Source organism: Oncorhynchus keta, chromosome 17 (genome assembly GCF_023373465.1).
Source record: "Oncorhynchus keta strain PuntledgeMale-10-30-2019 chromosome 17, Oket_V2, whole genome shotgun sequence".
Lineage (NCBI taxonomy): Eukaryota > Metazoa > Chordata > Actinopteri > Salmoniformes > Salmonidae > Oncorhynchus > Oncorhynchus keta.
The window spans coordinates 42,100,972-42,113,897 of NC_068437.1; the positions used below are offsets into that span (position 1 = coordinate 42,100,972).

Genomic DNA, 12,926 nt, shown 5'->3' on the forward strand with positions numbered 1-12,926 from the left:
TGGCTTCTTCCTTGCTGAGCGGCCTTTCAGGTTATGACGATATAGGACTCGTTTTACTGTGGATATAGATACTTTTGTACCTGTTTCCTCCAGCATCTTGACAAGGTCCTTTGCTGTTGTTCTGGGATTGATTTGCACTTTTTGCACCAAAGTATGTTCATCTCTAGGAGACAGAACGCGTCTCCTTCCTGAGCGGTATGACGGCTGCGTGGTCCCATGGTGTTTATACTTGCCTACTATTGTTTGTACAGATGAACGTGGTACCTTCAGGCGTTTGGAAATTGCTCCCAAGGATGAACCAGACTTGTGGAGGTCTACAATTGTTTTTCTGAGGTCTTGGCTGATTTCCCCATAATGTTTTTTTCCCAAAGAGGCACTGAGTATGAAGGTAGGCCTTGAAATACATCCACAGGTACACCTCCAATTGACTCAAATTATGTAAATTAGCCTATCAGAAGCTTCTAAAGCCATGATATCATTTTCTGGAATTTCCAAGCTGTTTAAAGGCACAGTCAACTTGGTGTATGTTAACTTCTGACCCAATGGAATTGTGATACAGTGAATTATAAGTGAAATAATCTGTCTGTAAACAATTGTTGGAAAAATTACTTGTGTCATGTACAAAGTAAACAGACTTGCCAAACTATAGTTTGTTAACCAGAAATTTGTGGAGTGGTTGAAAAACGAGGAGTGGTTAATGGAGTGGTTAATGACTCCAAACTAAGTGTATGTAAACTTCCGACTTCAACTGTATATATAAATACATTGAATACACTATAGTCTGCCTACTCCTAATAGCATTTTCACCCAATATTGCATGCAAAGACTGGTTTGCCTTAATTCATGTTTTATTGCAAAATCTTTATATATTTGTGTAAAAGCTTTACAGAGCATGTCCTGCACGCATCATTTAACTCTGCTAACGGACAGAGAGCACAATACAAATGTACCACCTCCTTCCCTCCTCGTCTCCCCTTGCCTCCCTCCTAAGAAAAGAGAACTCTAACTCGGGCAAAGGAAATGCTGGCAGGCCTCCTAACCCCTCCCTGGCTCTGCACCCAAAACAACTAAATTAGCAGCATCTGGGAAATGTAACCCAGACCCAGCTCTGTTCTAGCAGGCTTTAACCCTTCCTAAATATGTGCACGATGTATATGATAATAACCCCTGCATTTAATCTCGCCCGAGGGAGTCTATCAAACTTTTCCCCTTTGTGGATAAAGTCTGGGCTGTTGTGGTCGAGGGGGTAGACTAGAGGAAAGACACAGTGGGAGACGGTGGTCTTGTGTTTACAGCACACACAACTGTTAGACATTCACGCACCACCACTCTGTTTTATAAGGACATTCACGGAAATCTTTAGCAAAACACGCTTAAAACTACAACCGCAACTAACAAAAATCTAAACACGGGACGTTAAAAGTGCATATTATCTGTTATAAACAGGCTTAAATCAAGATTGGGTAAAGCACCATGGAGGAAAGATAGGGAAACTGTGTGCTTGTATTTTTATGTAATGCTTGTGTGTATATATGTGTTCAAATGGAATGTGCCTATGTATGGTGTGTGTATGTGTTTGCGTGTGTGTGAATCCATTTATGGAGCAGATCAAACCCACTCCTGCAGGGATCGTTTGCAGTGGACCAAAAGTCTGGGCGCCTCTTTCTTCTGCAGGGTGTTGATAATAGCATAGATCAATAGTAGGATGAACAGCACCAGGACTAGGGGCACGGTCACTATGATCAGGGTCATAACCTTGGCCTCGTTCTCAGCCGTCCTCACCACCACATCCACCCCTTTGTCCTTCGCATCAGGTTCATAATCCACATCGTTGGTGTAATCCTAATTGGTCTCTCTGTCCACCTCATCTGGGACTGAGCCAACTGGTGGTTGTGGTTTTGGCTGGTCCACTGTTGGCCACTTGCGGCCTGTAACTGTGTCATCTGTATCTGGGTCCACGCTGGGGATATGGGGTAGTCTGGGTCAACCTTCATCTTCTGGTATCAAACCTCCAGTACTTGGAGCCCTTGTAGAAGTATGTGTAAGAGAGGTTGAACAGGGAATTTACTGTGGAAATGCTATTTGTTCATTTTTTTCAAGTTTGAGTCATTAGTCTGTTAACCTTCTTTGGGTATGCATCTTCTGCTCCAACTCTTGACAAGTTCATCACACTTCACAGGATACTGTCATTGCAGACCTGTGCTAGTCCTGTTCACCATTAGTAATAGTTACAGCACTGTGAAGGAGAAGCCTTCACTTGGACTAGAAACTATTTTTAATTCTCCTTCACAAGTACCTATCCCTTTTGATGAAAATGGAAAAATGAAAAACGACTTATCTGGAAGACATTTGACCATCATAGTTGTTTATTCACTATAGGAAACAGCTTTGAAAAGCATTATCTGGGGTGGGACTTTGGTGGGAGAGGAGGAATTATGAGATACCTGCATTAGACAACCTTTGCCAGGCATTCCATGTGTCCAAAACCTTTCCCCTCTCAACTCAGTATCTATAGCCTCCCTCCATTTTTTACAGCCATTATCCCCTATAACAACTCACTCGCCGCCATCATCGCTGAGGAAGGCTCCTTTATTTATTTCACCTTTATTTAACCAGGTAGGCTAGTTGAGAACAAGTTCCCATTTGCAACTGCGACCTGGCCAAGATAAAGCGTAGCAATTCGACACATACAACAACACACATGGAATGGAAGGAAAGACGACCAAAGGAGGAATTGGCTTTGGGGGTGACCAGTGAAATATACCCGCTGGAGCGCGTGCTACGAGTGGGTGCTGCTATGGTGACCAGTGAGCTGAGATAAGGCGGGGCTTTACCTAGCAGAGACTTGTAGATAACCTGTAGCCAGTGGGTTTGGCGACGAGTATGAAGCGAGGGCCAACCAACGAGAGCGTACAGGTCGCAATGGTGGGTAGTGTATGGGGCTTTGGTGACCAAACGGATGGCACTGTGATAGACTGCATCCAGTTTGTTGAGTAGAGTGTCGGAGGCTATTTTATAGATGACATAACAGAAGTCGAGGATCGGTAGGATGGTCAGTTTTACGAGGGTATGTTTGGCAACATGAGTGAAGGATGCTTTTTTTGCGATATAGGAAGCCGATTCTAGATTTAATTTTGGATTGGAGATGCTTAATATAAGTCTGGAAGGAGAGTTTACAGTCTAACCAGACGCCCAGGTATTTGTAGTTGTCCACGTATTCTAAGTCAGAGCCGTCTAGAGTAGTGATGCTGGACGGGCGAGCAGGTGCGGGCAGTGATCGATTGAATAGCATGCATTTAGTTTTACTTGCATTTAAGAGCAGTTGGAGGCCACGGAATGACAGTTGTATGGCATTGAAGCTCGTCTGGAGGTTAGTTAACACAGTATCCAAGGAGGGGCCAGAAGTATACAGAATGGTGTCGTCTGTGTAGAGGTGGATCAGAGAATCACCAGCAGCAAGATAAACATCATTGATGTATACAAAAAAGAGAGTCGGCATGAGAATTGAACCCTGTGGCACACCCATAGAGACCGTCAGAGGTTTGACACACTGGGGCGGCAGGGTAGCCTAGTGCAACCAGAAGGTTGCAAGTTCAAACCCCTGAGCTGACAAGGTACAAATCTGTCGTTCTGCCCCCGAACAGGCAGTTAACCCACTGTTCCTAGACAGTCATTGAAAATAAGTATTTGTTCTTAACTTACTTGCCTAGTTAAATAAAGGTTAAAAAAATAGCTGCCAATTGAGGACTTGTGAGGCATCTGTTTCTCAAACTAGACACTCGAATGTACATGCCCTCTTGGTCAGTTGTGCACCCGAGCCTCCCACTCCTCTTTGTATTCTGGTTAGAGTCCGTTTGCGCTGTTCTGTGAAGGGAGATCTTCAGTTTCTTGGCAATATCTCACATGGAATAATAATAATTCTCAGAACAAGAATAGACTAATGACTTTCAGAAGAAAGTTATTTGTTTCTGGCTATTTTGAGCCTGTAGTCGAACCCACAAATGCTGATGCTCCAGATACTCAACTAGTCTAAAGAAGGACAGTTTTATTGCTTCTTTAAATCAGGACAACAGTTTTCAGCTGTGCTAACATAATTGCAAAAGGGTTTTTCTTCTAGTAGCGGTAATAGTGATTGAGGGGGAAATGGGGGCAAACGGGACGTGGTTGTCAAGGATCCAGAGTTCATCAGCGTCAAAGTGCGTGTCTCCGCCCATCCCGGACCCTGGGTAGTAGGCATGAGCCAGAGACCACCCCTCGCCCTCAAACAGAGACATGTCTCCATGGAAACCAGATGCAAACAACAGCATGATCTCTAGCGTGTCCTGGCTGCTGTTAGTGATGTCTTGGAAAGCGACATCTTCAAAGCTCAGTGGAGTCACGCGCTCCCACACCTCGAAAGCTCTGTGGATGGCCTCCAGTGTCCGAACCTCACCAACCTTTGGGGTGGTGTTCATAATGCTGGGAGAGGGGGTTGAGGATTAGACTAAATATTCTTAGCACATACACTACCGGTCAAAAGTTTTAGAACACCTACTAATTCAAGGGTTTTTCTTTATTTTTACTATTTTCTACATTGTAGAATAATAGTAAAGACATCAAAACTATGAAATAACACATATCTAGCTAAACCGCAACCCCGGATGATTACTCCTGGCTAGCGTTTCCACCCACTTAGCTTGAAGCTAGCCCGGCCAGAGCACCTGTGCTACCACCGTAGCATACTCCTGGGCTACAATACCCGGGCCCACGACCAGTCTATCGATGTCACCGCATGAAGAGGAATAAACAGACTCACCCCATCGCGACGTCCCCCAAAGGCTAACTCTCTAGCCCTTGCTATCTCCTTGCTTGCTAATTCGGCCTGCTAACTGCTAGCTTGTTTAGCTCCGGTCCGCTAACTGCTACCTTGTTTAGCCTCGGCCTACGAACTGTTAGCTTGTTAGCACAGACCTGCGCATTATGCATTTACATTTACATTTAAGTCATTTAGCATTATCCAGAGCCCTGCATACAATATATTCTAAATCTTCATGCCCAGAAACTATCATGCCCAGAAACCTCCTCTTATTCTCTGCCCCCAACGCTCTAGGCGACCAGTTTTGATAGCCTTTAGCCGCAGCCTCATACTACTCCTTCTCTGTTCCGCGGGTGATGTGGAGGTAAACCCAGGCCCTGCATGTCCCCAGGCACCCTCATTTGTTGACTTCTATGATCGAAAAAGCCTTGGTTTCATGCATGTCAACATCAGAAGCCTCCTCCCTAAGTTTGTTTTACTCACTGCTTTAGCACACTCTGCTAACCCTGATGTCCTTGCCGTGTCTGAATCCTGGCTCAGGAAGGCCACCAAAAATTCAGAGATTTTCATACCCAACTATAACATCTTCCGTCAAGATAGAACTGCCAAAGGGGGAGGAGTTGCAGTCTACTGCAGAGATAGCCTGCAAAGTAATGTCATACTTTCCAGGTCCATACCCAAACAGTTCGAACTACTAATTCTGAAAATTACTCTCTCCAGAAATAAGTCTCTCACTGTTGCCGCCTGCTACCGACCCCCTCAGCTCCCAGCTGTGCCCTGGACACCATTTGTGAATTGATCGCCCCCATCTAGCCTCAGAGTTTGTTCTGTTAGGTGACCTAAACTGAGATATGCTTAACACCCCGGCAGTCCTACAATCTAAGCTAGATGCCCTCAATCTCACACAAATCATCAAGGAACCCACCAGGTACAACCCTAACTCTGTAAACAAGGGCACCCTCATAGACGTCATCCTGACCAACTGGCCCTCCAAATACACCTCCGCTGTCTTCAACCAGGATCTCAGCGACCACTGCCTCATTGCCTGTATCCGCTACGGAGCCGCAGTCAAATGACCACCCTCATCACTGTCAAACGCTCCCTAAAACACTTCTGTGAGCAGGCCTTTCTAATCGACCTGGCCCGGGTATCCTGGAAGGACATTGACCTCATCCCGTCAGTTGAGGATGCCTGGTCATTCTTTAAAAGTAACTTCCTCACCATTTTAGATAAGCATGCTCCGTTCAAAAAATTCAGAACTAAGAACAGATACAGCCCTTGGTTCACTCCAGACCTGACTGCCCTCGACCAGCACAAAAACATCCTGTGGCGGACTGCAATAGCATCGAATAGTCCCCGCGATATGCAACTGTTCAGGGAAGTCAGAACCAATACACGCAGTCAGTCAGGAAAGCTAAGGCCAGCTTCTTCAGGCAGAAGTTTGCATCCTGTAGCTCCAACTCCAAAAAGTTCTGGGACACTGTGAAGTCCATGGAGAACAAGAGCACCTCCTCCCAGCTGCCCACTGCACTGAGGCTAGGTAACACGGTCACCACCGATAAATCCATGATTATCGAAAACTTCAATAAGCATTTCTCAACGGCTGGCCATGCCTTCCACCTAGCTACTCCAACCTCGGCCAACAGCTCCGCCCCCCCCGCAGCTCCTCGCCCAAGCCTCTCCAGGTTCTCCTTTACCCAAATCCAGATAGCAGATGTTCTGAAAGAGCTGCAAAACCTGGACCCATACAAATCAGCTGGGCTTGACAATCTGGACCCTCTATTTCTGTAACTATCCGCCGCCATTGTCGCAACCCCTATTACCAGCCTGTTCAACCTCTCTTTCATATCGTCTGAGATCCCCAAGGATTGGAAAGCTGCCGCAGTCATCCCCTCTTCAAAGGGGGAGACACCCTGGACCCAAACTGTTACAGACCTATATCCATCCTGCCCTGCTTATCTAAGGTCTTCGAAAGCCAAGTCAACAAACAGGTCACTGACCATCTCGAATCCCACCGTCCATTCTCCGCTGTGCAATCTGGTTTCCGAGCCGGTCACGGGTGCACCTCAGCCACACTCAAGGTACTAAACGATATCATAACCTGCCATCGATAAAAGACAGTACTGTGCAGCCGTCTTCATCGACCTTGCGATGACAAGGCTTTCGACTCTGTCAATCACCATATTCTTATCGGCAGACTCAGTAGCCTCGGTTTTTCGGATGACTGCCTTGCCTGGTTCACCAATTACTTTGCAGACAGAGTTCAGTGTGTCAAATCGGAGGGCATGCTGTCCGGTCCTCTGGCAGTCTCTATGGGGGTGCCACAGGGTTCAATTCTGGCGTGGCCGACTCTTTTCTCTGTATATATCAATGATGTTGCTCTTGCTGCGGGCGATTCCCTGATCCACCTCTACGCACACGACACCATTCTATATACTTTCGGCCCGTCATTGGACACTGTGCTATCTAACCTCCCAACGAGCTTCAATGCCATACAACACTCCTTCCGTGGCCTCCAACTGCTCTTAAACGCTCGTAAAGCCAAATGCATGCTTTTCAACTGACCGCTGCCTGTCATCACCCGCATGCCCGACTAGCATCACCACCCTGGATGGTTCCGACCTTGAAAATGTGGACATCTATAAGTACCTAGGTGTCTGGCTGGAATGCAAACTCTCCTTCCAGACTCATATCAAACATCTCCAATCGAAAATCAAATCAAGAGTCCGCTTTCTATTCCGCAACAAAGCCTCCTTCACTCACGCCGCCAAGCTTACCCTAGTAAAACTGACTATCCTACCGATCCTCGACTCAGTAGCCTCGGTTTTTCGGATGATGTCATCTACAAAATGGCTTCCAACACTCTACTCAGCAAACTGGATGCAGTTTATCACAGTGCCATCCGTTGTGTCACTAAAGCACCTTATACCACCCACCACTGCGACTTGTATGCTCTAGTCGGCTGGCCCTCGCTACATATTCGTCGCCAGACCCACTGGCTCCAGGTCATCTACAAGTCCATGCTAGGTAAAGCTCCGCCTTATCTCAGTTCACGATGGCAACACCCATCCATAGCACGTGTATCTCACTGATCATCCCTAAAGCCAACACCTCATTTGGCCGCCTTTCGTTGCAGTACTCTGCTGCCTGTTACTGGAACGAATTGCAAAAATCGCTGAAGTTGGAGACTTTTATCTCCTCACCAACTTCAAACAGCAGCTAACCGATCGCTGCAGCTGCACATAGTCTATTGGTAAATAGCCCACCCATTTTCACCTACCTCATCCCCATACTGTTTTTGACTTTTGCACACCAATATCTCTACATGACCATCTGATCATTTATCACGTGTTAATCTGCAAAATTGTAATTATTCACCTAACTCATGCCTTTTGCACACATTGTATATAGACTCCCCTTTTTTCTACTGTGTTAATCGTTTACTCCATGTGTAACTCTGTTGTCTGTTCACACTGCTATGCTTTATCTTGGCCAGGTCGCAGTTGCAAATGAGAACTTGTTCTCAACTAGCCTACCTGGTTAAATAAAGGTGAAATAAGCCACCGCATGCCATCCTGGATTACATTTATAGTCCAATAAACTCACTGCCTTCTGAGAATACAAACAGAGCAGTGACTGCTAGAGAGATCGGGAGGAAAATTAATGTAGCCTACATACTGTGGGAAGTCTATTAGACAAAGCAATTTCTCTTGAAAATAAACTCCCCTCCCCCTGGGGATGAATTATAGACCGAACCCTCAGTTGGCTCCTATTGCCATCTGCTGATAACTAAGAATCACTTCACTATTTGATCAAATCGAGTGACACTATAATAGGAGTTGGTGTTTGATGAGACCAGTCATGATTTAAACCAGTAACTCATGTTTGAACTTGTTTGTAACCCACAGCCACATTGAACTACAGGGCTGAATGCTCAGTGCTCTGTGGTAAGTCATGCTTATAAAATGTCAAAGGCACAACATTTCTGCAGAGAGACTCATTTAATTGTCATAGAAATTATTATTTTTATTCAAGTTGATGTCAGCGGTTTGCTAGCTGTGACAGTCGTCGGTTTCCTGCCTTAGCGATGGTGATTAGGGCGAGGAGGAAGAGGCCCAGGACCCATATGCCAGCCACAGGAATCATCAGCAGCAGCAGATCTGGAACAAAGTAAAGACTATTGAAAACACCTCACACCACCCTGCCTCTAGCTGCAACATGAGCCCAGAGGGGTATACTACAATGTAGGATCAATGATTTAGCCAGCTAACGTGCCTAGTCTTACATAACCATTTTGAAAACTGAAAGAATGGCTCAACCAAAAACATATACCCATGTTGAGCTTTTGTAGTATAGCCCTCTGGTCTACGTCACAATCATAAAAAAAAAATGCAGGCAAGTAGAGTGAGCAAGGGCAATATTTGAGCCCGGCAAGAATATATTTTAATCTTATTTAGATAACGAAACACAAATCCTTACTAGATTGGGGTCGGTCTGGTATGTCAATCCTGATTGGTCCATATGACAGTAGACCATGAGTTGGGTCTCCACGCACTGCTGCCCTCTTGGTTATAGATTTGCACTCCTGTAGCAGTAAAGCATTAATAAAAGACAATCTTGTATGCCATGCCAACTTCTGAAAAGGCATTTTCTTCATGAATAGAAATAATATTTGAGCATTTTTAACTCCTTTTGTCATCCCAATTTCATTGTATCCAAGTGGTAGTTAGTCTAGTCCCATTGCTGCGACTCCCGTACAGACTGGAGATGCGAAGGGCGAGAGCTGTGCGTCCTCCGAAACACAACCCCGCCGAACCGCACTGCTTCTTGACAATGCTTACTTAACCCGGAAGTCAGCCGCACCAACGTGTCGAAGGAAACACCGTACACCTGGCGACCGTGTCAGTGTGCATTGCGCCTGGCCTGCCACAGGAGTCGCTAGAGCACGATGGGATAAGGACAACCCGGCCAGCCAAATCCTCCCCTAACCCGGACAACACTGGGCCAATTGTGCGCCGCCTCATGGGTCTCCCGTTCGCAGCGACTAAACCTGGAATCGAACCAGGATCTGTAGTGACACAGCTAGCACCGCCTTAGCCCGCTGCACCAAAGGCCAGTGAACTTACAGGAATGCAGGGTTCGTCATCGTCCAGGGAGCACAAGCGCACTGCGCAGTGCAGGTACAGGTCATGAGGCTCCACAACAAAGCGGAACATGTCAAAGCTGTACCGGATGGTTGAAGCCTCGCCATTGGCGCCCATTGTCGTATTGAGAAAGGTGACAGTTTCGTCATTCACACACCTGTGAGGGGGATGTTTTGGGTTGAGTAAATCCAAGACCTTCATCAAATTTAACACTATTCTGCCACAATTAGTCAGACATGCCAAATTGACCTCAGCTCAACTTAATTGCGCACAGCATGCTAAATGAATTGTTCATGCCATGATTCAAGAGCAGAAGTAGGCGTACATGTTCCCAGGGATAAATGTTGATTGTCCACTCACCCATTGCGCAGCAGGGTGTGAACAGAGCTGTCTGTCTGGTTGGGTTTGGGGACTGTGTGGCCCAGCATTCATTCACCCTCAAGTGGAAGACGTCCTCCAGCTCCACGACCTTGATCTCCACATACACCCTGTCCCGGAGGTGGATCAGCGGTGAGCTTTGGAACGCCTCTGTGTAGGTGTGATCTGTGAAGAGGGCCATCTCCACCTTGGCATCCAACTCACCCATCCGCATCACAGTCTCACTGAACCAAAACAGCACAGGATTACTGTGAGAGAAATGCTTGTCATATCCACATTACCTGAACCGGAAGAACTCCTGCTTATAAATCAGTGGTTAGTCCGACATTACTCGCTGCCCCAGATGGCGGATAGCGGTTGCTACCTAGGTAGTATTAATAAAGGTAAAAATGAAACAAATTAAGGGTAAGCAAAATATTCTACCAACACTCACTAAGTGAATATCCCTCAATGCCCCACTTGAAAGCCACAACTGTCTTCTAAAGGTTCACAGCTAGGTGCAGGTGGTTTGTTGGAATTTAGAAAATGCCCAGTTAGTCAATACATTATCCTCAAGGAAGTAATGCAACAACGGTGTATGCCACTATCTTCCCCATTTCAAATCTTCTCCCATTGAGACAGACAAGTAAGTGTCATTCAACACAGCTTTATTTCTGAGTCACACTCATGACATGCAGCACTTGTGGACACCCACCTGTCTCAATGAGAATCATTGAAATCAAGATTGCGTCACATGGCAAAAGTGAAATAAACAGCATTTTCTCAATTCCAACCAACCACCTACAACTAGCCATGGAGGGTTACAAAACAGTGGTGGCTTTCACGAAGGGAATTGAGAAATAACCAAGATTAGTATAACATTTACCTTTAACACCATCAACAGCTGGAACATCAGTAATGTCAGACTAGCAAGAATAACTCCTGGACCTATTCTACAGGCTCAAACTAGAGCCCAGAATTGTTCCTGGAGAGGAAACCCGAGTATCAAATAATAAGGCAATGTGACAAATTGCATCTCAAGTGAGTCGACTTGTTAGGTCGTTCCAGTAATAGACCAAGACAAACTTCAAGTACATTAAGTTGTGATCAAAACAATTTTTAGAGAGTGGGCCTTACCTAGAGAAGGGGATGATGGGGTACGCCAAACTGACAGTGCGGATGTATGGGTAGATACACGTGTACTCAATTTTTATCATTGGGTCTCTTATTATATTTCCATAGACTTGAGGGGCCGACATGAGAGTTAAGGCGTATGCAATGTGAGTGATGTTTTTCTGTTGTAAAAAGAGAGAGCACAATGCCAGTAAAAACAAACTTCCAGCTTCATAAATAAGTCACCACTTGGACTTGCTGCGATAACAAGGGTAAAAACCTCTGCCCTCAAAATCAGCACATGACAACTATAGATCAGTGTGTTGAGCCTTGAGATTAGGCCTTTTCTGAGACAGGATTATCAAAGGATAATATGAAGTGTGGGATGAATCATACTTACCTCCAGTGGTTTACCGCCACAGGAAACGTACTGATCCTTTGATATCCGCACAATGTAGTATGGGACATCAGACATGACCTCCTTTTGGGCACGACAAGACTCATTCTTCAAGTGCAGAGATTCCATAGGTACTTTGTAGTACTGGAAAAAGTCCTCATTCACCATGATAGTAATGTAGTCTTTGCCACACATGACATTGATGGTAGCAACTAAAATAAATTAAAACACAGTTTAAGAACAAATGCCAATAGAACTATTGTAGTTATTCTGGTCTACCAAAATGTTTAAACCTTTGTCACACAGGTCTCCATAGTAGCCAACAGCACATTTGCAGTTGCTTTTGTCGAGGGATAGCAAACACTTGGTTGTGTCAGTGCAGTGTGTGACAGTGCATATTCCTGAGAGAAAACATGACATCAATGGAGGCCACTCATGAAATTATCAAGTAAATACTCGCAAGCTATAGAAATCAGACAAATGTGTTTCTCACCAAGGACACGGTCACAGCAGAAAATGACAAGGACCAAAAATACCTGGTAAATTCCACAGCAATTAACATACATGACATTTAACAGGTTTAATTAATTTTCTACATTGTAGTTTCTAAACGTGTCCTTTTGTTTCAATACAAGCATAACAGTATCTACACACCTTCAAGTTGAATTTGAGCGCCATTGGTTATTTGCAATCTGTTCCCAAAATATATATTTATTTTTGTACTGACTTGAATTACTGGAAGGTCAAAGTAACATAGCCCTGTCTGAAGAATACAAAAAAAAAAACATAGCCTTATATACTCAACAGATCCAAAGGCCTGGAGCTGTAATTACCATAGACCTAGGTGATTACCTGAATGTAAAACACCTGTTTATTTGTATCTGAACAATAAGCCTACCCCCAGTCACACACCTTAATTTCCCTCGGAGTGCCCCAACTTCCTTCGAGTAACCTCATTGGCCAAGCACAGAAATGAAGTCACCCCATCTTTCCCAGCCTATCAGCAACCTAATTGCACCAGTCAATTGCAGAACCCCTCCTATCCAGAAAAACAAACATTTCAGGGAGAGACATGGCTTTATAGAGAGGTTGATAATTTAGGGAATTTTAATTTCACAAT

At 45.1% G+C, this 12,926-nt stretch overlaps 2 protein-coding genes across 2 annotated transcripts; both read right to left on the reverse strand.

Moving 5' to 3' along the window:
• Positions 1-3,904: 3,904 nt before the first annotated feature.
• On the reverse strand, positions 3,905-4,876 carry LOC127908525 (matrix metalloproteinase-16-like). The gene has a single exon (XM_052467068.1). The coding sequence runs from the start codon at positions 4,452-4,454 to the stop codon at positions 4,086-4,088; it is 369 nt and encodes a 122-aa protein (XP_052323028.1). The 5' UTR covers positions 4,455-4,876; the 3' UTR covers positions 3,905-4,085.
• Positions 4,877-8,788: 3,912 nt separating this feature from the next.
• LOC118377949 (uromodulin) lies at positions 8,789-12,610 on the reverse strand. The gene is given in 10 exon segments (XM_035764879.2): positions 8,789-8,955; positions 9,275-9,380; positions 9,922-10,096; positions 10,300-10,348; positions 10,351-10,541; positions 11,434-11,591; positions 11,810-12,018; positions 12,100-12,207; positions 12,300-12,342; positions 12,461-12,610. Coding segments are annotated over 10 exon segments (1,182 nt in total). The 5' UTR covers positions 12,485-12,610; the 3' UTR covers positions 8,789-8,836.
• Positions 12,611-12,926: the final 316 nt, after the last annotated feature.

Bases quoted from the DNA above. Each gene is read 5' to 3' on its own strand.
- LOC127908525 (XM_052467068.1), bottom strand. From the start codon at position 4,454: ATGAACACCACCCCAAAGGTTGGTGAGGTTCGGACACTGGAGGCCATC.